Consider the following 23,561-nt stretch of genomic DNA (forward strand, 5'->3'; position numbering starts at 1 on the left):
ATCAAGAATACACAAATCTGGGATCAGTTTGAGTTTCATGATCCGATTACACTATAAGTCGTTACAGCAGAGCAGGTACAAAGTAAAAAGCAAACACTGTAAGATGATCACCTCTTTTATTAAAGCTGTCTAAACCAAAGCTTTCTATAGCCAGTGTACTGATATATATAAAACAGTTTCAAATCCAGCAGAGTGTAAGTGTTTATGCCTTAACTGCTAAGTATCTCTGTGCTTTCTATATCTAGCTTTCCTATGTTATAAATCAGAAGATCTGAAATGGCCTATGTAACACCATCATAAGAGAGACCAAAAGCAAACCACAAACCGAACCAAGTCCAAACTTGACAATAAAGCCACTCTTATGCAGTGTAATAATGAGCTTCAGGTTAGTCCAGTAAAGCATGCTCTGCCACTATGACCACCATCTGTCCTCACCAGAAAAAGGCACACCTCACCCTTCTCCCCTGCCAGACATTTTCAACAGGTCTGCATGGCTCTGTGGTTTTATGACTGTGCAAGAGATTTGTTCTGTCACACCACGTGTTCAAATCACATTAAGTCTAAGACTCATATCTGAAAAGTAAAAACATCAACACCATTGGAAGTATGAGTTTTTCTTTCTGCTCACTGACAATTAAAGGTCAGCAAACATTTTTATCTCACAAATTTGAGGCTCAAGCAGTTCATGACTATGTAAGTGTTGCTTCATCTGTATGCTTGGAGGAGATTTGCAGCCTCAAGCGACACTATATTTTAAGTTCCGCAAAGGTTTAGGCTCTGGTTCTACAGAGAGAAACGCCATCACGCAGTATTAGACATGCTACGACAAATCTGTTTCATTCTGTATTCATTCAAGAATGGATTAGAAAAATAGATAATTCCCCTCCAAACACTGCTGTTCTTTTTCTCTCAAGCAGTAATTTGGCTTTCTTTGTTGCTAAGCCTTTGAGATGATCTGACTTGATTTGTGTTCCACTGAAAACATCGCATGTCGGTTTTGATTGTTATCCAGCTCATACTGTGTTTTTGCCTTAATTCTCCTAATGAAGCATGTCTAACTTATCTTGTTTTTCCACACAGTTACAGTCACAGTTACAAATCATGATCAAACAAAACCTAAAGAGTGCAATATTCTCTTATCTACATCATCAACATCCCACCTATACACAGGAACATTAGAGAAGAGGTAAAGGGTCCAGGAGGGGAGGAAGGGATGAAGGCATGAAGGAAAGGAGGGGATCTCTTTAACATTGTGCCTCAGGCGTCAACACACTCAGGCGTAAGAGTGCTGCACAAGGACAGGACACACTAGAAGACATGGAGTGTCCAATGAAAGAAGAGGTCTTTGCACATGTGACCGAATCCAAAGGATTGGTTGTCATTTAGTCCGTCATATTCTCTGGTTGGCTGACAAATGAACAAGTGCCATCAACCAATCTATTTATATTTAGACGAGAAGAGAAATCATAAACATTTTGCCAGGAACATTGTTTTTTTTTTTAAACTTATGAACAAACGATACACAGAGAGTAGTCCATAGGCTGTTAGTACGATTAAGTATCTGCCTGGGGAGTCACCAAGAAACGTGCAGTTTGACCAAACAAACAGTTTTCTCTTTTTCTTTTTTTTGTTTTCTTTTTTAAAATTATGACAGATATTCGTCGTTGTCATCGTCATCATCCTCGTCTTCATCGTCTTCATCATCCATCCCGTCGTCACTGAGAGCAAAGGAATCTTCATCATCGTCGGTGAAAGCGAATCCCCACTGCCGAGGTCTCCAGATGACTCCAAGATTACACCTAGCAAACAGGGAAGCAGAAAATAAGACACCACGTAGACCCAACTGTACAAGTCAAGTTACCATAAGGATTGCTTATTATTGATTATTTTTAAACTGCAAAGACATATCTGATCATTTAAAGCTATTTCATACCAAATTTCAATAGTTAAGGAAGCCACTCATCTGTGCATGCAACATGTACAACAGCTTCTCTTATGTACATTGATTATTAATGATGTTATGTTAATAGACAGGTTCAAGATGTGGTGAATGGGTTTCATTTTTGTGTTAGTACTATACTGTTTGTAGTCTTTTTCAATTCAGTAAAAATAACGAATTTGTATCTTAGAAAGTATTGTGTACAGACCAATATCAAAGTAAAGGTATCAGTACCAGTGTCAGAAGTGTATGGATGATACGCAGGTGTTTAACATGTATGGACCAGTTCTGATGTATACATTTCTTGATAAAAAAAAAAAAAAAGTCACTGGATGGATCTAACTTGGCAAACAGTTCAGGTCTTTACATTGGATAATTACTAAAGTGAGTCGTATGTTTCACTTGCAACAAATTCTTTAGTTTCTCAGTTCTTAAACAACCATCAGTTTGAGAGTATAAAGATTGGACTGTGTTTCAACGGGATAAGGTCATGTGGTCTGATGAGTCCAGACTGATTCTGTTCCAGAGTGATGGATGCATCAGGACGTGATGAGATGTGAATGAAGTGATTACCCATCATGCCTAGTGCCTACAGTACAAGCCTGTGGGGGCAATGTTATGATCTGGGGTTACGTCAGTTGGTCAGGTCTAGGTTCAGCAGCATTACATGCAAAAAAATTTGGTCAGTTCAACCTGAATATACTGAATGACCCGGTCTGGACATCAGTGTATATTTTATGTTTTCCTTCCTTTCCTTTCCTTTTTTTTCTTCAGGCAGTGTATATTATTGTTTACTTTTGCATCCTAATAACTTTGGCATGTTTTAAAACAATTTGACATGACAGTCCCTTTTCCTGTTTTGCCTACCGCAGTCTGCAGGGCCATGGGTGCGTGAGCCAGCCACCTCGTTACCATAGCGATCCACACACCAGCACTGGCCACTGCTGCTGTGACACTGATGGGTCCTGTAGTAACCGTCTTCATCACAGGACGGCAGATACTGACCTACACATAGAAGCCAAAGCACAGACAGTGAGATAGGCTGACACGCTCTGTGTGAGTGTTGTTATGAATGTTAGTGTGATAGTGAGTCCCACCGAGTAGTTTCTTCCCTGCTTGCTTTTTGTTGATACTGGACAGCTCTGCTTTACAAGGGGAATCTGAAAAGAATAGACAAGGGACTCTGTAACAAACTGCACAAGTCTGCTTTTCTGGGATTTGTTTGTGTGAACTTTGCTTCTTTTGTGTATTTTCTGCTTTCGTCAGGATGTTTGTTATCCTGCTGTCTTTGCTTTTACACATGCAGCTTAGTGAGTCATCACTGAACATTGGTCGTCATAACCAAAACAAACAGTCATCCTTGGTGTTACGGTGGTGTGTTAATGTAATGTATCGTGCTGTTATAGTTCACAGAGTCCAGTAATACAGTCGGTACATGGATGACAAGCAACTGCAGTGTAATCTGTTCCTTCAGATTTGGTTTTCCTTGTAAAATTACTGACCATAGTAGAAACACATGAAGATTGTGTGTAAAATGTTAGAAATATATGTTAGCAAGACCATTTTCAGGAGATTTTTACCTCTACCAAGGAGGTTATGTTTTCATTACCATTTGTTTTCTGCCTGTGTCCCAGCAGAATTGTACAAAACTCCCAGGCTAAGTTTTATGAAAGTTGGGGGAACAGGCATGGGCGTAGCACAAGGGCAAACCTGCTTAACTGTGAAGCAGATCTGGAAGAAGTTTCTTTACTTTTTCTACCACTGCTCATAACTTGACAGAGGTATGCACTGCACTGAGTGTTCTTCTAGTTCACTTTAATTTTAGAATGAAATTATTAAAACATTTTATTGCAGACTCAGACCCCATTAGCTACTAGTATATTTGATTAATGTCTGTAGAAGATAGCTCAACTTTAAAGAACTTTACAAAAAACTGAACTCTCAACCCTCAGTAATTGTATTTGGAAGAACATTCATGTAAGCATTTAATTCAACATTTATGAGTGTGAGTGTATCCAGACATTACCTGTGTACCTCTGGAAGCATGTGCACCACTCAGAGCTGGTTATGACTTTGTCATTGTGTGAATCGCAAGATCTGAAGAATGCGTCAGAGCACGGTTCATTCCTGTCCATGTAAAGACTCTTAATCTCTGATTGGTCGAGCTGAAGGTCAAAGTTTGTGTCCAGACGAGAAAACATCCAGCCCAGAGGGTCCTTACAAATAGGTGACGCCCCGACCTCAAACTCTGCAAAGAAATGTCAAGCAAAACAAAGGTCACATGTTATAATGACATATAGCCAACCATGTTTAGGACAAAGCTTTACAGTTTTTATTTCCTTTTTTTTTTTTTTTTTTTTTTTTTTACAATTTTGTGGTCATTTTCAAAGTCTACAGAATAATAGTGTAACAGTACACTGCTATACTGTATGAAGTTCAAAGAAGAAAACAGGCCATTTATTTAGCGGCAGCAATAAAATCATCATCACATTCAGCATAATTGTATATCATACCAATATTTTTTAGCTAACAGCTATGTAATAATAAGGATAATATAAATGATATTAAAATAACCCCTGCAGCTCATTGTATTTTATCCATTACTCGTCGCTACTTTACGACTTACTGTTCTTCTCCGGCTTTTGGATTTTGACTCTCTTGTGGTTGCCATTCTCATGCAGAACTCTGAACCAGTCTCTCAGTCGATTCACCACCTCCTTCAGGTCTGACTCACTGCACACTGAGGGAACACACAGAAATAATTAATGATGATGAAGTGATTCTTTAGTGTTCCTCTCGTGTGAAGAAGATGACAAGTCACAGTCCACTCACAGCTGCCCTGAAACTTGTGGAGATGATACTTGAGCAAAATGGAATGGTTTTGACATTTCAATAAGAATGATGACCATACACATGGTCATGTATGTACCTTTCTTTTCTGGTGAGCTGTGTTCTGCCTGAGTGGGGCAGGGACACATGCCAGGACACTTCATGGCGATCTTCTTCCCTGTGATGCATGCCTGGTATTCTAACTTACACTAAGCAAAGCAAACAGAGACAAAAAATACAAGGGATGAGACAGAAGAGGAAGTTAAATCAGGATACGTACCCTATGACGAGGAAAAGAAAATGTGTGATACTGTGATCAGATGTTTCCATCATGTGTGAGAGGTGATGAGTTTGTACTGTGTGTATGTGTGAGTGTGTGGGTACCTTGGTGGAATATGTGTGTCCGTCAGTTCCACAAACAGGAGAGGGGTGAACCACTGGACATGGTTTACACTTCGACCCTGGACTCTGGTACAAACTAGCATCTTTGAAACTAGAAAATAGATGTGAAACAATCAATTTATATACCAGCTAAACACCTGTCTTTAAAAAATAGTGCAAACACACTACTCAGCCTTGTCCTGCCTTCTCTATTCAAGACCAATGCTTCCGTGTGTTTCTGTGTGATATTTGTCTTATTTTTACAGCCATTTCAGAAATGAGACAAGGATTTAGGATTTATGTGTGATTATTTTCCTGATTTGCTTGCACTATGCTTTGGTAATTGTGTTGGTACTAAGAATGGGAAATGGGGTCAGTGTGGTGTTACTGTCCTCTGTCCAGTCGACAGTGTCCCAGACAGAAACACACACATACACATACAAAGCCCATTCATATTGTTTGGCAGGACTTGTTGTACGGCAGTGCCAGTGCTGGGGTAATTGGACTAAACATGAATGTCACAACAGTCGCAAGAGAGCCGGGAAACCATTAGACCAGCTCGTAAAATAGAAAAACAACCGCCACTCCTAGTGAGGTTAGCCTACCATGTGAACAGGAAACATGGAAAACAAAAAAAAAAAAAAATTGATTTGGTTTTAATCCCCTGTCATTTGTGTTTCATTTCTGACTTTGTCAAAGAAATGTCTGAATGCAAATGTGAAGACAGCTTTGACACCAGGAGCAAGTGTGTGCATCCCTTACCTAACTCTCCTCTGGCTGACACAAGTGGCAGTTTTATAATCCTCAGCCACACACACCTTGTGGCGACTGCATTTGATCTTCAGACAGGGGTCTTTGGCTGGATCAAGGCCTGGAAACACAAATAGTATGACAAGTCTTTAGATGTGTAGATGTGGACTGTGCATGAAACAAAACCACAGCTTCTCTATTTAAAGACAAAACAAAGCTCGTCATCCGATGCTACATTTTCCTTTGGTTCTTTTATGAATACAAATGAAAGATTTCAGGTGAAACCGTGCTCTTTCTTTTGATATTTACAGATCTGATGTACTTAAAAGGTGTGAGAGATTTGGCTGTTTAGGTGTGTGCTAATTCAATCCACTCTCCTCACATACTCTGGGAATCTCTCTCACACAGAACTCAAAGCCATAATACCATTACGTATGCTTACAGCTAAAAACAGATGGAACTTGTTAGAGAGGCTACTTCTGACTCTGCATCAGCCTGAAATGAGTGTCAGCTTCATGTGTGCCCTTGCAGAGCTCCTCAAACTGATCTGGCATCAGATCCCACAACTGATCTTAGACAGCTGATTTTAGCTCTGAGGGTGTGATCTTTGTTGGACACAGCATGCATTCTGGATCTGACCGCTTGTCAGCCCTCAGCATGGTACCTGAGCACAGTATCTAAAGGCTTCAGCTGATCTCAGAACAGTTTGCGAATGACCTCTGTTCTAAAGAACCTTACTGTAATCCCTGAGCAGCTTTGGCAGATATCCTGCCTCCATCCTCCAACGCACTATCTAATGCTATTGTTTGCCTGACATGTCTGTGAGTGAGTGTGTGTGAGTGTGTGTGTGTGGATGCTGGGTGAGTGTTTGAGGATATGGTGATAAGTAAGAGTGAGTGTGTTTGTGTCCTGGTTTGCCTGGATGTGTTTATGAGCTTATCACTCTCTAGTACAATGGGAAATTTAGTTGCAAAAGATGTGGGAAGAACATACAAGTTATCCAAATTTATCAGTAAAATAAACTAGGTGCTAGAAATAGAGCAGTTTAGATCAAAATCACACACAAAGCAAATGACAAATTTCAATAACATGAAGTTTGGCTCAAGATAGAAATGCTTCTATAGATTCCTTTGGCTCTGCATTGTCCCAGATTTAACACTTTTTTTTCTTATTTTGCACTTTTTCATCAGCGCTTTTTGTATATTACTGGTTTATGACTTAATTTAACCATCACCAAACCTACCAATGTGGTCTTTATTTCATGAGTATCAGGAACATTTTGCATAAATCACCTATCACATCAGTTTCCTGTGTTAAATTCTGCTTTTATTTCAGTCTATAATGGCTGCAACCTTTCTACAAAGTATTGTATTAGATTTACCTGTTGTTGTACATCAAAAAAGTGTTCTGTTAGATGCAGCCTTTGTTAGAGGTTGGAGCTTTTTTTATTGTTATATCATTCAAGTCACTCACACCCACCTTGATCGAAGGGCTTGGATGGAGTCCATGTTCTCGGCTCCTGAAACAGGTTAGACCATTTTAAAACCATGACATGATTTTTCAGATAGTACAGGTAGTAAATAATACACAGCAGATACTATGTATATATTAGGCAGCCATACAAACCTCCACTTCCTTCATGAGAAAGCATTATGAAGACAAAGAATAAGAGAACATTTCATTAGCCTTTTGATCACACGTTGAAATTTGATTTGACAAAACCGGTGGTGACACTTTCATGCATGTATTTTATTTAGATACTGTTGCATATGACTGCACTGAAGAAAAAAATAGAGAGGAACATGACAATTAGGGGAAGAACATTCAAGTTTTTCAGTCCTGTTTATAGCCTTATTTTCTTCAGATTTATGGGAAAATTAAGAAAAGAATGTGATCATGTTACTCGTGAATAGAGTTGCAGATTTGATCCTAAATATGCAGTTTAATTTAAATTAATTTAATTGAAACTGAATTACGCCTTAATTTAACCAGATCCCAGAAAAAAAGATACTTCAAAGTATTCCAGAAAGACATAATAAACAGGAGTACACAGAGTGGAATAGTGTTATTGTGTCTTGCGTTAAACGTGAACGTGTATCACATGTGTTTCCACAGTTTATAGGTACATCTACAAAACAGGAAGAGTTACACTCAGGGGTTTCTCACTGATGATGCAAGTGTTAAAGGGGCGTAGAAATAGTCAGAAATAATGATCTACATTTTGTTTTACTCTAATCTCGCTTTCTACATTCATGGGTACTGTCTTCTCTCTAATGTTGTCAAATAATTCCTTGTGAGCTTATCATGTTGTTAAAGTTATTTCATTTGTGCTCTTTCACTTGGCACCTTGGTCATTTTAGCCAAATGTTGTTTTACACAGTGTGAGACGCTTTTTAAGGGTGCTTAGTATCACACTGAACTGATGTTTCCTCTGCACAATCTGGTTCTTGTAATTTGCAATTAAGTTCGGAAGTAAAATAAGAACAAATAAAAAGGCAATATAAAAAAGGATCATATTATACTTGACTTTTGAGGTAAATCACTCATGAAACTGGAGATAAAAAGACTAAAAACAAAATTAAATTTAACCACTGCAATAGTTTCCAATAAAACTCAATTGAAATGGATCTAGTGAATGTTTTGACAGTAAGGGCCTCAGTGTTTATGATAATGACAGACAGAGTACAGGAAGAGATTCAGTAATGGGGACAGAGCCATCTCTGCTTTCCTGCACGGTTAGGGCAGGAAGTGTGAGTGGAAGCTCAGTAGGTTAAGGGTGTGTGGTTAAGAGGAGGTGTGGGTGACAGAAATGTTTTTTTTTTTTTTTTTAATAAAGTACTGTGTTTTAAACAACACTAAAGGTAAAACCTATAAAGGTAAATAGACATTGCTGTGCTATTTCTTGCTATCCAGGTTGTCAGATGGAAAGATTTGCATTGTACTTTAAATATGGCAAGAATTTGTTTAAACTTTAGGTTTGAGGGGGATTGTTGTCTTTGGTTTGGATGCTTGTGACATGCACGTTCAGTAACACATTGTTTTTACCTTGAAGGAAACCACCACTGAATCATTAACCCATACAGACCCAAACATCCATCAACCAAAATTATCTCTTAATCTAAACTGCTTTATACATGTTGATCCACTAATCCTATCAATACATGTAAATAATTGGTGTAAAATACAGTTCATCATCTTTTCATGGTCATCAGATATGACCCATTTGGACGTTCAGAGGCTCCGTAGTGAACATGAAAATCCTGTCATCTTCTACAACATTGATTCACCAGTAAAACCGATGGCGTTTAATCAATGACAGTGGATGGAGACACTTTTGTTTATGTTTAATTGTTGATATCTTTGCTGAAAAAGTCACTTTTTCTTCAGTTTTCTCTGTTTCTGAGATAATAACCCTCAACTTTAATCTGAGCGTTTATGAACATCTACATGATCAGTAAATTAAATACAGGAAAATATGTGATTTTTACTGAAAAAAAACACAAATACAGAGGATAATGTTAGAGTAAATGGTGATAAATCATTTAAGAAAGGTTAAATAGAGAGAAAAATTCATTTGGGAACTGACACTAAAGTAGCACTGGGTCTTTATGGGTTACACTGTAAATACATGTAGTTTAACTCAAAAAGGAAAGCACATAGACAACTACATATAGAATATTTCATTTTAAATTTTGATGACTCCAGCAGGAAAATGAAACACAAACTATAAAAAACTGTGTATAATTACATGTCATATCGTATTATTTCTGTTATATCGTGATAATTGTACTTTGGGATCAGCAGTTCAACAATTCTTTCTATCTTCCAGGTTTATTGTGTTCCTATTGTCAAATTAAATCAAATCTTTCAGTGTATTTTTTTTCACTTCTGCATATTTATGTTATTCTGTTTGAATGTTCTGCCTGTGAAACATTCAGCTGTTTGCTAAGCATCCTTTTCTCATCATGAAGTAAGAGATTAAACTCTGAAATTACCTGAAATTCACATGTAGCAACTGATATGAAACTCTTATGATGATAATATTTATATATAAATATTAGTCTGTGTCATAGCCCTACCCCTGAGTATTCCGGTTGTTTCCTTTTTTTATACATATTTCCAATTTAATTATAACGTATATCATATTATTGTATTATATTTTTGTGCTTTTGATTATACTTTATAAACCATGGGATTCAGATTCAGAAATAAACACAGATAATCAAACTTAACCTTTTTCTTGCATTGTAGATTTGTACGGTTTCTACTAAGTGCATCAGTATAATGGAAAACTTGTTTCACATACAAATGTACTACACAAATACAAATGCATTAGAACTGGAAAAATAGTAAAACCTAAAGTTGCCAAAAGCCCTGTGCTGCTTCACCTGTGATAAAATTATAATGTATACTCATCCAGTAGTGAGGGTATCAGTGAGGTATGAACAGAACATGTCCAAATCTTCATGTAAGGCATCCCACATTTTTCATAGTGTTGGTGTTTTCCATATTCTCATTTCTCTTGCTCATTTGCTTGCCATTAGGTCACCAGGGTCACCTCTGTTTTTTTTCTAACCTTTAATTAATTCTGCCTTCTTCTTCTCTATTGCTAACCCTTCTGACCCTACACACCCCCTACAGACTCTTTATTACTGATTGCAGAACTGTTGATTAATAGTTTTATCTACAAGACTATCTTTATTTACTTGATTAACACCAACAAAGCCCATACTAACGCTAAAGTAAATAGTGTTATATTGTTTTGTCTTATGTTGAGGACAGTTCCCTTGTAGCTCTACAGACTGGAGACTGAATAATGAGAACATTGCATTATGGGGGCCGGGACCTTTTAGACTAGTCAAGGCAACAAAAGTGCTTGCGGTCTGATTCCTTAATGGAATCAACTGACACACGCGAGTGCACGGACACACGCAGACATACACACACCACATACACAGTGCTAAACAAACAAACCTATCACCGCCATATACTGAAAGTAGTGCAGGAACCTGTCAGCACTACAGAACATCAAATAACTGGATGAATACACTTTACTGCGTATGCTACCAGCTACCCACTTTCCAAAAGCTCAAAAAACCCAAAATTCAACAATAGGTCTACTAGCCTCCTGGGTATATTCTAAAAATAGCAACTTTTCAATTTATCTCTTCATTTCCCTCCACTTCCATTCCTCTCTCATTCTACCTATAACAGCTTTTCTTACATGCAAAAATGCAAAAAATAGAAAAAGATTTAAAGCTCCACTTTCCTACTGTGTGTCTTTGTGTCCGTGTGTTTAAAGAAGACCTCATTAATATGATGTTTCTGATACTCTTCTCACTTTGATTGGGATTTTAACAGCTTATGTTTTCTACTTGTTAACTGTGTCCTAATGGCTTCCTTTTACTTCCTTCCAGCGTCGCTCCTTCCCCAACATCCAACAGGAGAAATATGCGCATGTTTTCACTGTACTGGCTCTACTTGTCTTGCTCAAGCTTGTCGCATGCATGCGCGCACAAACACACACAAATCCACGCTGAGGTGCTTTGAAGTGGAAAAGCCCTGAAGCTCTGTACCTTCTCTACATCATTCACCCTCCACAACACAAACAACACAGGACAAATACGTAGACAAAAAGCACACAAAAGAGGAGAGTATGAGAGGGTGTAATCTGTTCTAATGAGGCTAGTCAAAACAAGCTTTTAATTTAGTCGTATACCTTATAATTAAGCTTCTAGCTCTTCATCACATACTGTTCATTGTGTTTTTCCTTTCATCTTCACCCTTTTCTGAAGCTTATCTTTTTTCTGTGTGCCAATTCTGGAAGTCAGGCAAGGTCCAGAGTAGGGCAAAATGTCTAAAAAAGATGAGATGGCACCAGCGCATGTAGAAGAAAGAGCCCAGGCCTCTCCAACCATCTTAAGAGAACCCACAGTAAATGAGTAGCCGGGATCGTATCTAGTGCACTTAACAGGGGACCCACTTATGGCTTACTGAAGGATGAGAGCCATACTATATGTCTAACACAAAATCTAAATGATGGTAATGCAACACAAAGCTGGTACATCACATTACAGCAGGTAAGCAGGTGTATTTGCAGCCGTTCACACCTCTAGGAACACTCTGCTTCACTAATTGCTCAATTAAGCTAACGCTAACCACATTAAGTGAAGCTAAAGTGTTTCAGTCAAATTACCTTTCATATAAACCAACCTGATTATATATGTCTGTCTTGAAGTCAGGATTCATCTTACGCTACATATCTTTGAAAAGTTAGCTCTGGAGGGTGTAATCAAGCCCATGTTTTCATCACACATTCATAAAATCTGAGATCTAAGTGATGCTGTGATTTTTTTTTTTTTTTTTACTGTTCCAATTGGCCCCATGAGTTGTGAGTGCTATGAAATACATACAGTAATGTGAGAATATTGTGACAGTATAGGGATGCATGTGTTTAAGATTATACACTGTGCAGCTAATTACTGTACCGCTTAAACACATCACTACAGTTCATATAGATTGGCATGAAAATAAACACCCATAAATAAGTACGACTGCACAGTTAGCCCAAAGCCCTAACACCACACCTTAAGTATAATAAAAATCCACTGACTTATCTGTCTTTGTGTGTGAAAAACACTCTTTAAGATAAAATAATTGTGAACAAAAACATGAGCATCCAGACAAAAAAAAAAGATGTAAAGTTAAAAAGCGTAACCTCATAACCCTTAGGGAAAACACTTCAGATCTTGGAGCAAAAAAACAAAGAAAATCTGGTACAGTACAACACACATAAAAGATGTGGACTGGTCATATGCAGAGCACATAATGCTTTCATGTTCTGTAATACTTCTTGGGCCTCAAGGTTAAAAAAAATTCACACTGAGCTTCATCTCAACACATCTATCTATACTATCATCTATCTATCTATCTATGGTGGATGGAACAGGTGTCCTTTCATTGCCTTGGGGGTATTTATAGACCTCAGTAACACAGTCACTGAATCACTGTATTCTGTGCTTCAAACACTTGCTCAGCTTAAACAGTACAACATGGCCAATCACTTTTCCTGTCTGCCACTCGGTCCTGACACCTTATTTGCATAATCCAAATCCTGCCCAGTAGTTGGACCTGAAGCGTATCACAGTGTCCACCTTAGTGATGGGCTCATATGTTATTGTACGTGAGGCAAGGAAAGTAAAAGTCGCAACACATAACTCGCCACACAAAATAATAATAACAGTTACATAAAACAAGATAAAAAGCATGTCTTGAAGCGGTTTCTCTCTTCTGTCATGAATCAGGGACTTTTGTGCATCTCTGCTAAGTGGAGCTTGAATACAAAAGCCTGTTTGTTTTTTTTTTTTTGTGTGGATATGTAGGCTACGTGTGCAGGCAGTGCACCTTTCAGATTGGTGTTTAGAAGGCAACATATCCTACTTATAGATAAACTACACAACTTTTTTTCTTTAAGGCAGTATATCTAAACTATGATCTGCAGCTGATATACATTCACTTAGAATGAAGGTCAGTATTTTTGGTCCTATGTTCTATGTTCCAAGGTAATTAGCTGCATTCCTGCGCTAAGTGGCCTTACATAAACATGTCAGGATAATGGTGGCTGACAGTACCTTGTTGAAGTGTGCTAGAAAAGACACCACCAGCACAATCACCCAGATCACTTCAAACCCAATCACTGCTACTCTGAAAGGCACAGACACATTAGATCCACTGCTGCACATCAATCTGCTAGTATCCTCATAGGGGTTTCTGTGTTTACACTGGACTTGCTCTATTTTGTGATCCAGTAGTGTGTAATATTTGATTTTATTCCCAGCTGGAGCATGTGATATGAGAATATCAGGCACAAGTGCGAGTATACTGCTACTGATGTGGCTTCATGTTCTTGCCACTGCAGCACATTGTGGCAGGTGTTCTTTCCTCTAAAAAACTGTAAATCCAGGCTCATTACTGCGGACTCCCTCCCTCATACCTGCCTATAATTAGGCCCCATTTGGGGAGTCCGCGGTCCTTTCTCACAGCTATAGGCGATCTTCATTTGAGTCTACTGCGCAGGCCTCGGCTATTGGATATCCACAGTCAGCCATCGCCAAAACGCACTCCCAGACTAGGATCATCTCAGTACCGCTAGTTTATTTACTGTATCAGTGGAACGGGTGATGAACGTGTGACAAACACACAAACGGGCCCCGTGACGCGGCGCTTGACACAACGAGAAAACGAGAAGCGCATGATCACAAACCAATGAGGGTGGCTATAGGGGGAAGCGGGGTAAATGAGATAATGAAGGAGGGAGGTGGGGGGGGGCATTAATAATATCTACCAATAATATTACTCACATCTCTGAATTTATCCCATCTCTCCGCCAGCCATTTATCATCCAAAAAATTGCCGCTGTCGGAGCGAGCGGAGACGCTTCCGAAGGCGACGGCGCACACACACAGCAAGGCGACGCTCAGCATCTGCGGACACAACAACAGCACCGAGAGAGGACATCGGATCAGGCTGGAGGACACCGCAATCGCGCTGAGAGCAGAGGCAGCTCAATCTGTATCACATGAGGCTGTAAATGCTGCTGCTGAAGGCTGAACACACAGATGCGGAGGGTTTTTTCCTCTTACCTTGTCGCATCAGCTGCTCTCCAGACTGTATGTGCTCGCTGTCGTTTCTGTCACTAGTAATAGCAGCCTTCTCTCTCTCTCTCTCTCTCTCTCTCTCTCTCTCTCCTCTTCTCTCTCCTCGCTCTCCCTCTCCCCGCACCGGCTGCACATCGGGAACGCGCGTCGCACGGTGCGCGCCCCAGCCTCTGTCCCTCTTTTCTCTCTCCCTTTCTGCCTCCCTCGGCGCAGAGGAAACAGTCATGATGGCTTGCTGTGTGCTGTTATCAGGCCACCGCAAAAGTGTTTCCACTGATTACCTCTGCGTTTGGGGGAAGAGATATATAGATAATATATATATATATAGACATATACACATACACACACAATATAATAATATATATAATAAAGCTATATACATACATACACACACACACACACACACACACACACATATAGATAATATATATATATATACATATATATATATATATATATATATATATATATATATATATATATTTCCTATCTATATTATATATATACAGTAAGATAGGAGTCATGTTTTACTGATGGCTTGCAAAAAGCAAAACTCGGCCATGAGGTCATTAGAACTATAAGACATCATCAATCCAAACATATTTAGATGTGTCGTCTTCAGAAATAACTGCAGGCACACTCTGTTTTGTGTGTTTCTCTATGGAAGGGCTCTGTTATGGCCTCCAAATAGGAGCCGCTCAGGTGTTTGTACAGTAGTGACTCAGGAGAAAGTTTCCTCACATTCCTGGCAGAGGTGAGCTCAGGACTGTAAATTAATGTCACAAGATAACATGGTTTCCATAATAAATACATGGCCAGTTCAGGATGATTTGTGAAGGTGGGAGGAACTGCTTTTTTGGGCTTTCCAAGTCCCCAAACATTCCTCTGTAGAGTGTTTAAAGGTATTTTTGAGTGAAGGGAAATGTGTGGGTGTGTGTACTTGTTTTGGGCTAGAACATATCAACAGAACGATTCTGCAGCTTTCACAGACTATAAAAATGTCTAAGGTGAACTGGGGCACCATGAGCAACTGGCACACCAATGTAGGTGCACAGGACATATCCTTAAGACAATATCAAGTGGTGGTAGGGAGATTGTACTGACAGATATGTCCATATTTCTGATAGGTGCTTGGTTATATTAAGTCTAAGAGACTGAAAGGTCGTATGGTACTTGATTCACAGGATTTCCATACTCATTCAACCACCGAGCTGTGACCTAGTTTGCTGTATAGAAATACTGGCTTTTGTCAAATTTTATCCAATTTATTTCAGTATATTATTCATTTGTTTCATCTGTACTTGAACAAGATAAAGACTCGGGCAGACAAAATGGAATGAGGGTGATGAGAAAGAAAAAGATGAAATCTTGCAAATTTTTGGGGCAGAGTTATAGAGTATTATATAATACAATGCTCATCTGAAAGAAGCCTGATGGTCAGTGCCTTATTATGCACAGTTGCTGCAGAAACCAACTTTGACCTCATCTTCACATCTTCATCTTCCTAGGAGGCTCTGTAAAAGATGTGTGTGTGTATGTGAGTGTACGCATGTGGAAAAGATGAGAGAGCGCAGATATTTGAAAGTCAAATTAAACTATGAAGCATGCATGCTGCATCTGAGAGACACACAGGAGGTGTATCATGTGGTGTGCGCAAATGAGATGCTAAATGGTCAACCACATAAGTACTCTCGGGTACACATAAGTAAACAATATAAAAACATTTGATACATGTTGAGTGTTCGCTCCAGCAGGATGTGTGCAACGTGTAAACAGGAAAGTGGTAGTAGAGAAACCATTGTGGTTAAAGGCACAGGGTTTTAGACTTCTTTGAACCACACTTGTTCTCGCAAACAAAGGTGATTGAATCTTAGCCATCTTTGCAAGGTAGCTGTGAAGATAGTGGTGTGTTTGAGTTTCTGGATACAAGGTCATTTTTAATGGCTTACTTCTTGCTTGTACTTTATGATCTTTGTGCAAATGGACGAAGCAAAAGAGGTATTTAGTGTGTGTGCATGTCTTCTAAGCCAGGGGGTTCATAAATTATTCAGTCTCAGACATTAAAGATGTAGATGTGGTCAGAGACATATGAAGGAGAGACACTCAAACAGACACACACAAATACACACACATGTTGTTGCATGCTAACTGTTATAGCCTGATGACGCTACTGCATAGATTACACTATATTTGATTTTATTTTCTTTTTTCACTCTTAGTAAATTCATGAAGATCACACACTGTTGACTCAATCAAAGACAGAGAGAAAAAGATGAGAAACTAGAGATAGGGAAAAGGACGAAACAGGACAAAAACAATGAAATGTGTGAGTGTGTATTTGGATAGGAGAGGCATGAACCATGTCTCAAGGAGTGGAGATTTCACAGCTCACTGACTGTCACTGTGCACCTGCTCACTGGGACGGTGGAATGAGAAGGAACAGGGAGGGGAGGTGAGGGGGTTTGGAGTAAAAATGAGTAGAAAATCCATCAGTGAAGAATTAGGGCTATAGCTATGAGCTATAGGAGTTTAAAAATAGCCTGCGTGTAAAAGCAGTTTACTGTTAAAGTCTTTAGTCGGGGCATTATGTATTATATCTATATAATTATAATATATATCATATATATATATATAGGGTGGGAAGCAAAATTTACAATGAAATTAGTTTGTTTTTTCTCAGCAGGCACTATGTCAATTGTTTTGAAACCAAACATATATTGATGTCATAATCATACCTAACACTATTATCCATACCTTTTCAGAAACTTTTGCCCATATGAGTAATCAGGAAAGCAAACGTCAAAGAGTGTGATTTGCTGAATGCACTCGTCACACAAAGGAGATTTCAAAAATAGTTGGAGTGTCCCATAAAGACTGTTTATAATGGAAAGAAGACAATGACTGTGAGCAAACTATTACGAGAAAGTCTGGAAGATACTATTAAGGAAGAATGGGAGAAGTTGTCACCCGAATATTTGAGGACACTTGCGCAAGTTTCAGAAAGCGTGTGAAGGCAGTATTGAGGAAAGAAGGAGAACACCATAGAATAAAAAACATGTTTCTATTATGTCAATTTCTTGTGGCAAATAAATTCTCATGACTTTCAATAAACTAATTGGTCATACACTGTCTTTCAATCCCTGCCTCAAAATATTGTAAATTTTGCTTCCCCCACCTGTATATATAAACTGCAGAAGTATAGGCCTGCTAATCATGACACTGCTTATTTTTGGACACATTCTTATAAATAGGATGTTTAATATGTGCTGCTCACTCTTTCAGGAAGGCTCTCCATCAGGTTTGTTCCTTTTCAGCATCAGCACCTTTAGTACAGTCAAGTATGGGATAATTTGTGAAGAGGCCTGGCTATCAGTTTAGCGTTTCATGTCATCTTGAAGACTCTTGATGTATTGAGGTCAGGGCTCAGAGCAGTCAATCACATTTTCAAACTGGGAAAATCTTTTCATTATGGTCTTCACTGTGCATGAACATACATGCATCTTAATATTATACTTGATCCAACATTTACCACAAAGCAGTCTATGAAACTTAAACCCACCGTATGCAGAGAGCAAATATCTTTTTATTTTTATGTCTTCTAATTTAAATCTGTGCCTGTTTTTGGTGTGTCAGTCAAATAGTATTGTGTGAATTACAGAATAAGATTTAATAAATACTCCCAGTTCATTGCGGGAATGGCTAAACTATGGGTGAAACATTGGAGTGTGTAGTGTTGTCTAAAACTTTAATAGTATTATTTGTAATCTTGGTTCTTTTGTGAACCAAAACCAATTGGGTTTGGTTGGTATAATTGCATTTATGTCTCTTTTACACACAAGGAACGTGATGGTGGTGCATATTTTGTTTATATGTTTTGTTTATATGCAGATTAATTGGTTTGTCTTGAATTATGTGTTTGACTCTGTGCATGGAATTTTTCAACATGGTTTCATATGTTCAGAAAGAGATGAGAGAGAGAGAGAGAGAGAGAGAGAGATGCGAGCAAGAGAGAGAGAGAGAGAGTAGAAGGAGTGAGTTTGTTATCTTGGAAAGCAGGCATTTAAGCATAGCAGCGAATATAAGGTCAGTGTGAGTCCTGTGTTTAGCCCCAGGACGAAAAGCTAATAGCAGAGTAATGACAGAGAGGGAAACTGCAGGCAGAAGATAAGGCAGACTGAAACAAAAATGGCCATCAGTGGTTGGGCTGGCGACAAAGTCAGTGAACATGTTGAAAGGAAGCTAAAAGGAAAGGGTGGCAGAAATAATCGCACAAGCCAAAAACAAAATGATAGTCGGTTGTTTTTAACCTCTGGACACAGGAAAGTATATTCAAATGAGTTTCAGTAAATTCTCTCTACTATTACATGAAAACAACACACTATTTATCCATGTAAAATATATAATATACATGTTTGTATACTGTCTGTGATCGTCACAGTGTGAGTCTTTGGTATATATTAACTCTTTACCATCCACATAGCATTGGTCTCATCTCATTTACTAATTGCATCTTCTCTCACATGGGTGGAAATGTATTTACAGTTCCTACTTTCATGTCTGGGGACTTAATTGATCTGAATCTTGTGGAGCCATAGTAACATGAAAATGGTACAGTAGGTGTACATACAAAGACATTTTGTAAATGGAAGAATAGTAAACACAAAGAGCCAAAAGAACTTGCAGAAATAATGGACAAAACAGAGCCGTATCACATTATAGTTGGCCTATATTATGAATGAACACAAGAAAACAATGTGCAGACTCTGTGCTATGGTGTTTTGTCTCCCTCTTCTGGTGAGTATTAAGCATTAATGTAGAGCACAGGATGAAGCACCTCCAGCAGGGGTGTCCAATCCTGGTCTCGAGGGCCACTATCCTGCAGGTTTTAGATGTTTCCCTCTTCCAGTACACCTGACAGTCATTATCAGGCTACTGCAGAGCTCAATGATAGGATTATCATGTGAATCAGGTGTGTTGAAGAGGGATACATCAGGGAGTGTGAATGTGAGCGCGAATGAATAATGGGTCAATAATGTAAAGCGCTTTGGGTGTCTAGAAAGGCGCTATATAAATCCAATCCATTATTATATTATTATATTAAAACATGCAGGATACCGGCCCTCCGAGGACCAGGATTGGACACCCCTGACCTACAGTGTAGTGTAGAAGTTAAATAGTGAAATGCATACAGATTCAGTTTTTTCACAATTCTGAACATTTGAATACTTTTAGCCATCATTTATTTTGTTCAGTTACTTGGATTTTGATTATCTGAGTGACAGCAGAGAGCTTTTTTTTATGTATTTCATCACATTCTCAGAGGGTCAAATTCACATACACATAGTTCACTGTGTCTTCAGACAGACTGGAGCTCCCAGAAATCGCCCAAATCACCTTCTAAACTTACAAAATGTCACTAAGGCAGTAAATCAGGGTCTACCTGTGGCTGCATTATAACACCTCCTTTCAGATCTAGTGTCATTTTCTTTGCCATTGAGGAAAATGAAAAAGTGCATCTTTAGAGTTTCACTAGTTTTGTTTCTGTTTGGCTGAAGTTTCCAATGAAAGTTCAGGAAGAACGTGCATAATGACTCTCAGAGATTAATGTATTGTGGTTACACAGGTTAAAAAGTATCCCAGGATGACAGTGAAGGAACAAAGTGTTTTAACTCCACAATAAAGTGGGTTATTGTATCACCAGATCCTGAAATGGTGTTCTTTAATGAAGAAACCACTTAGTACTGGCATAACGAGCACGGTAGCACAGATCTGACCTTTTGGGAGGTTTTTTTTTTTTTGTGAGGCAGTAAAAAAACCTGTTTGTCTGTAATGACATGACATGGTCTTAAATGGAGGATGAAGGATGTAGCGTGTGAAAACACCATGCCATCTGTGAAGTAGAAGGACAGATGAAGTGGTCCAGTTCATAAAATGTGTACTTTGTTTAATCATAGACAGCATCCACAAAAGGGACACAGGCCTCAAAGTGTATTTAAGATGCTGCCCTCCATTGTATCTCTCAATACAATTCACAGGCCTGGTTTCAAGATGGGTCAATCAAATGATGGTCTGAACACACATACTTTCTCTTAAATGCTGCGATCTGTTTTTTCTTTTAAAGTCATGGACAGAGATGTACAATCTGTTGGTTATGTTTTCTCATTTGTTCATCACGTTAATTAATGTGAGACTTCAAGAAAAGTGATAACAATTTTCTCTCAATAGATAAATTAGTTTGGTTTAAGTTAGCTTTGTTGATAAGCGTGTTCTGCCACAGTATTAAAAAATGTATTGTTTTTTTCAACTTTTTACTATGAATGGATTAAATAACAGACTGTCATCTGCAGCCTCTATCTGTATTTATCTTTAACCCTTTATAGGTCACTCATGGAAATACTGTGAAATTTAAAATTTCAATCTTATTGTCTTATTTGAGGATCTAAAAAGACTTTATTACTTCTGTGAAATTATTCAAAATGTTTTATTGTTGTGTAGAAAATCAAGGTCTATGAAGTTACCATATTTGGTTCCTTGCCCTTCTGTGGCAAAAAAAAAAAAAAAAAAAAGGAAAAAGAAAAACAATCCAAGAAGTAAATTTAAAAAATACAAGAACAAACACATGTAAGGTGAAGGACCATGTATTTTAGAACATTAGAACATCACTTTTTAGAACATTAGACTAACATAAGTGTTGATCCCGACACCTGTCCACATCCACATTATCCCAAATAGGTTCATACCATCTAATAGAACTGATACAGATTTCCTTTTCTTATTTGTCAGACAGATGGAAAAGAGTTAATTCTTTTACCCAGGTATCTGTCTGACAATATAAGAAAGGAAATCTGTATCACATTCTCCCTTTGAACATCATTCCTTACATTAGTACCATTACTTCATGGTACCTAACAAAGCAGGTACACTCACTGTTCATGCAGAGGTGGACCTTACAGACCCTGTAGACCACATGTGAACTGAGATTATTGCCTCACTGTACTCACTAGAGTTGTTGCTGTCACTGTCTTGTAATGTATGTGGAAATGACCAAAAACAGTCATTTGCCCGATAAAGGGTTAACAGCAGTAACAACATTTCACAGTCATGAGTGATATTTGGTGTGACCAAACCTATACTATTTCATGAGCTTTATACACCTTGCCTCACTGGAACACAGACTTTTGAGGTGTGTCCCGACAACTGAGCATCTGACAAGACATGTGTAAACACCACAACCATGAAATCAGACATCAACGTCTTTTGGGATTATTCTACCACCCTTCTCAAACAACTCATCAGGTTGCTCCATTTGAATCCAGACACTGCAAATTCCTCTTCTTAAACCAGTTAAGTTACTCAATAAAAACACATCTACACCTCTGCATGCTTGTGTAAAATTGAAATAAATATTTTAACCCATGAGGACCCATTGTTACTTTTGTAGTAGTTCCAAATTACTTTTTCTCTATGTTTCAGTGATTAAGTGATTTGTCACCATTTCTTGAAACATTATCTTCTGTATTTGTGTTGTTGTTTTTTTCTTTCAGTGAAAATCCATGTATTTTCTTACATTTAATTCACTGATCATATAGATGTTTATTAAAGCTCAGATTACATTTGCAAATTATTATATCAGAAACAGAAAACTGAAAAAAAAAAAAAGACATTTCAGTAAATATATCAATAACTGAACATAAAACAAGCATCTCTATCCACTGTCATTGATCCAACTCCATGGGTTTTACTTGTCAATCAGTGTTGTACTAGATGATAGTGTTCTATAACTACGGAGCCTCTGAGCGTCCAAATGGGTCATATCTGATGACAGTGAAAAGATGACAAACTGCATTTTACACCAATTATTTACATGTATTGATAGGATTAGTGGATCAACAGGTATTTAACAGTTTAGCTCAGTAGATGGTCTGGGTCACCTGTATGGGTCTTTATGGGTTAAACGCCTGCATAGATAACCTGATATTTTTAAGACTTATTACTAAAATACAGTGTTTTCATATCGTAACATTTCTATGGTTTCTTTATCTTATCTTTTTGCTCTTTAATTCATGTTTTGTATGATATCTTTATGCTCTTTGTGGCAATTTGTGAAAAGGTCTATGTATAAATTTTACTGTCACCACCATCATTAGGAATATCATTGTTTGTTCTCCAACAAAGTCTGCAAATGGCTTTTGGAGTCTATCATCGGTGACAGAGTGACGTGTTAGTCATCATGTACTCGATACCTGACAAGAGAGAAGTGAAGCATTTGTTGTGTGTAACCAATGCTTGGGGTTCTCTACTCTCACATTTGGGATGGTCATCATTTCAGTGATAATGTTTGATCATACAAAGCTTTTCATTCAACTTATTGAGCACACAAACAAATATGAGAGTTGACTTGTCCTCATTTTATTGTAATACTTTAATGTGTTCACTAGGGGGCAGAACAGCACACTAATGTAAATAAAGGAAATCATTGACAAAAATGACAAAAGAGGAAAAAACAAAACATTCCAAAACATTTTTTTTATGTATTAATTACCTATTTTGCTGTGCAGCTTAAAAGTAGTTTCAGTTGTCTTAGAATGTCTGCTCAAATCATTTTTGTTTTCAGACAAACAGGTAGATATACTGTTTATTTTTTTTATTTTGTGAGAAAATTATCAGCCGGAAAATTACATCAGTCCCCTGTTTTGTGTGTTCATTTTATTTCCTTCCTCCTACACAATTCACATCGTCTGTTTTGCTGTTATTTTCCCCTCATTACTCCCCAGACCTTTTGTTTTTGCCTGTTTTGTCTTTGTTTTGTATTCTTCTTGCCATGCCCATTTTGCAGCTCTCTCAGCAGGTTTTTCCCGCACTCAAAATATACATGAGTCTTTGCCCACCCTGTCCCCCTTTTCTCTATTTGTGTTTCTCACACACATACGCACAAACACACAACATGAACCACCGTGACTCTCCACAGGAGAGTTCTGTCATGTTCTGTAGATTGGGTGTCCCAG

The 23,561-nt window shown here is 38.2% G+C and overlaps 1 protein-coding gene across 1 annotated transcript; it reads right to left on the reverse strand.

Annotated features, from left to right (window-relative positions):
- Positions 1-1,551: 1,551 nt before the first annotated feature.
- On the reverse strand, positions 1,552-14,636 carry spock3 (SPARC (osteonectin), cwcv and kazal like domains proteoglycan 3). Its single transcript, XM_030138697.1, is given in 13 exon segments — positions 1,552-1,750; positions 1,753-1,799; positions 2,807-2,944; positions 3,037-3,099; positions 3,966-4,187; positions 4,566-4,679; positions 4,869-4,977; positions 5,153-5,261; positions 5,912-6,020; positions 7,379-7,418; positions 7,526-7,534; positions 14,260-14,382; positions 14,542-14,636. Coding segments are annotated over 12 exon segments (1,188 nt in total). The 5' UTR covers positions 14,542-14,636; the 3' UTR covers positions 1,552-1,645.
- Between the last annotated feature and the right edge of the window lie 8,925 nt (positions 14,637-23,561).

The sequence above is a fragment of the Sphaeramia orbicularis genome, chromosome 1, assembly GCF_902148855.1.
Source record: "Sphaeramia orbicularis chromosome 1, fSphaOr1.1, whole genome shotgun sequence".
NCBI lineage: Eukaryota > Metazoa > Chordata > Actinopteri > Kurtiformes > Apogonidae > Sphaeramia > Sphaeramia orbicularis.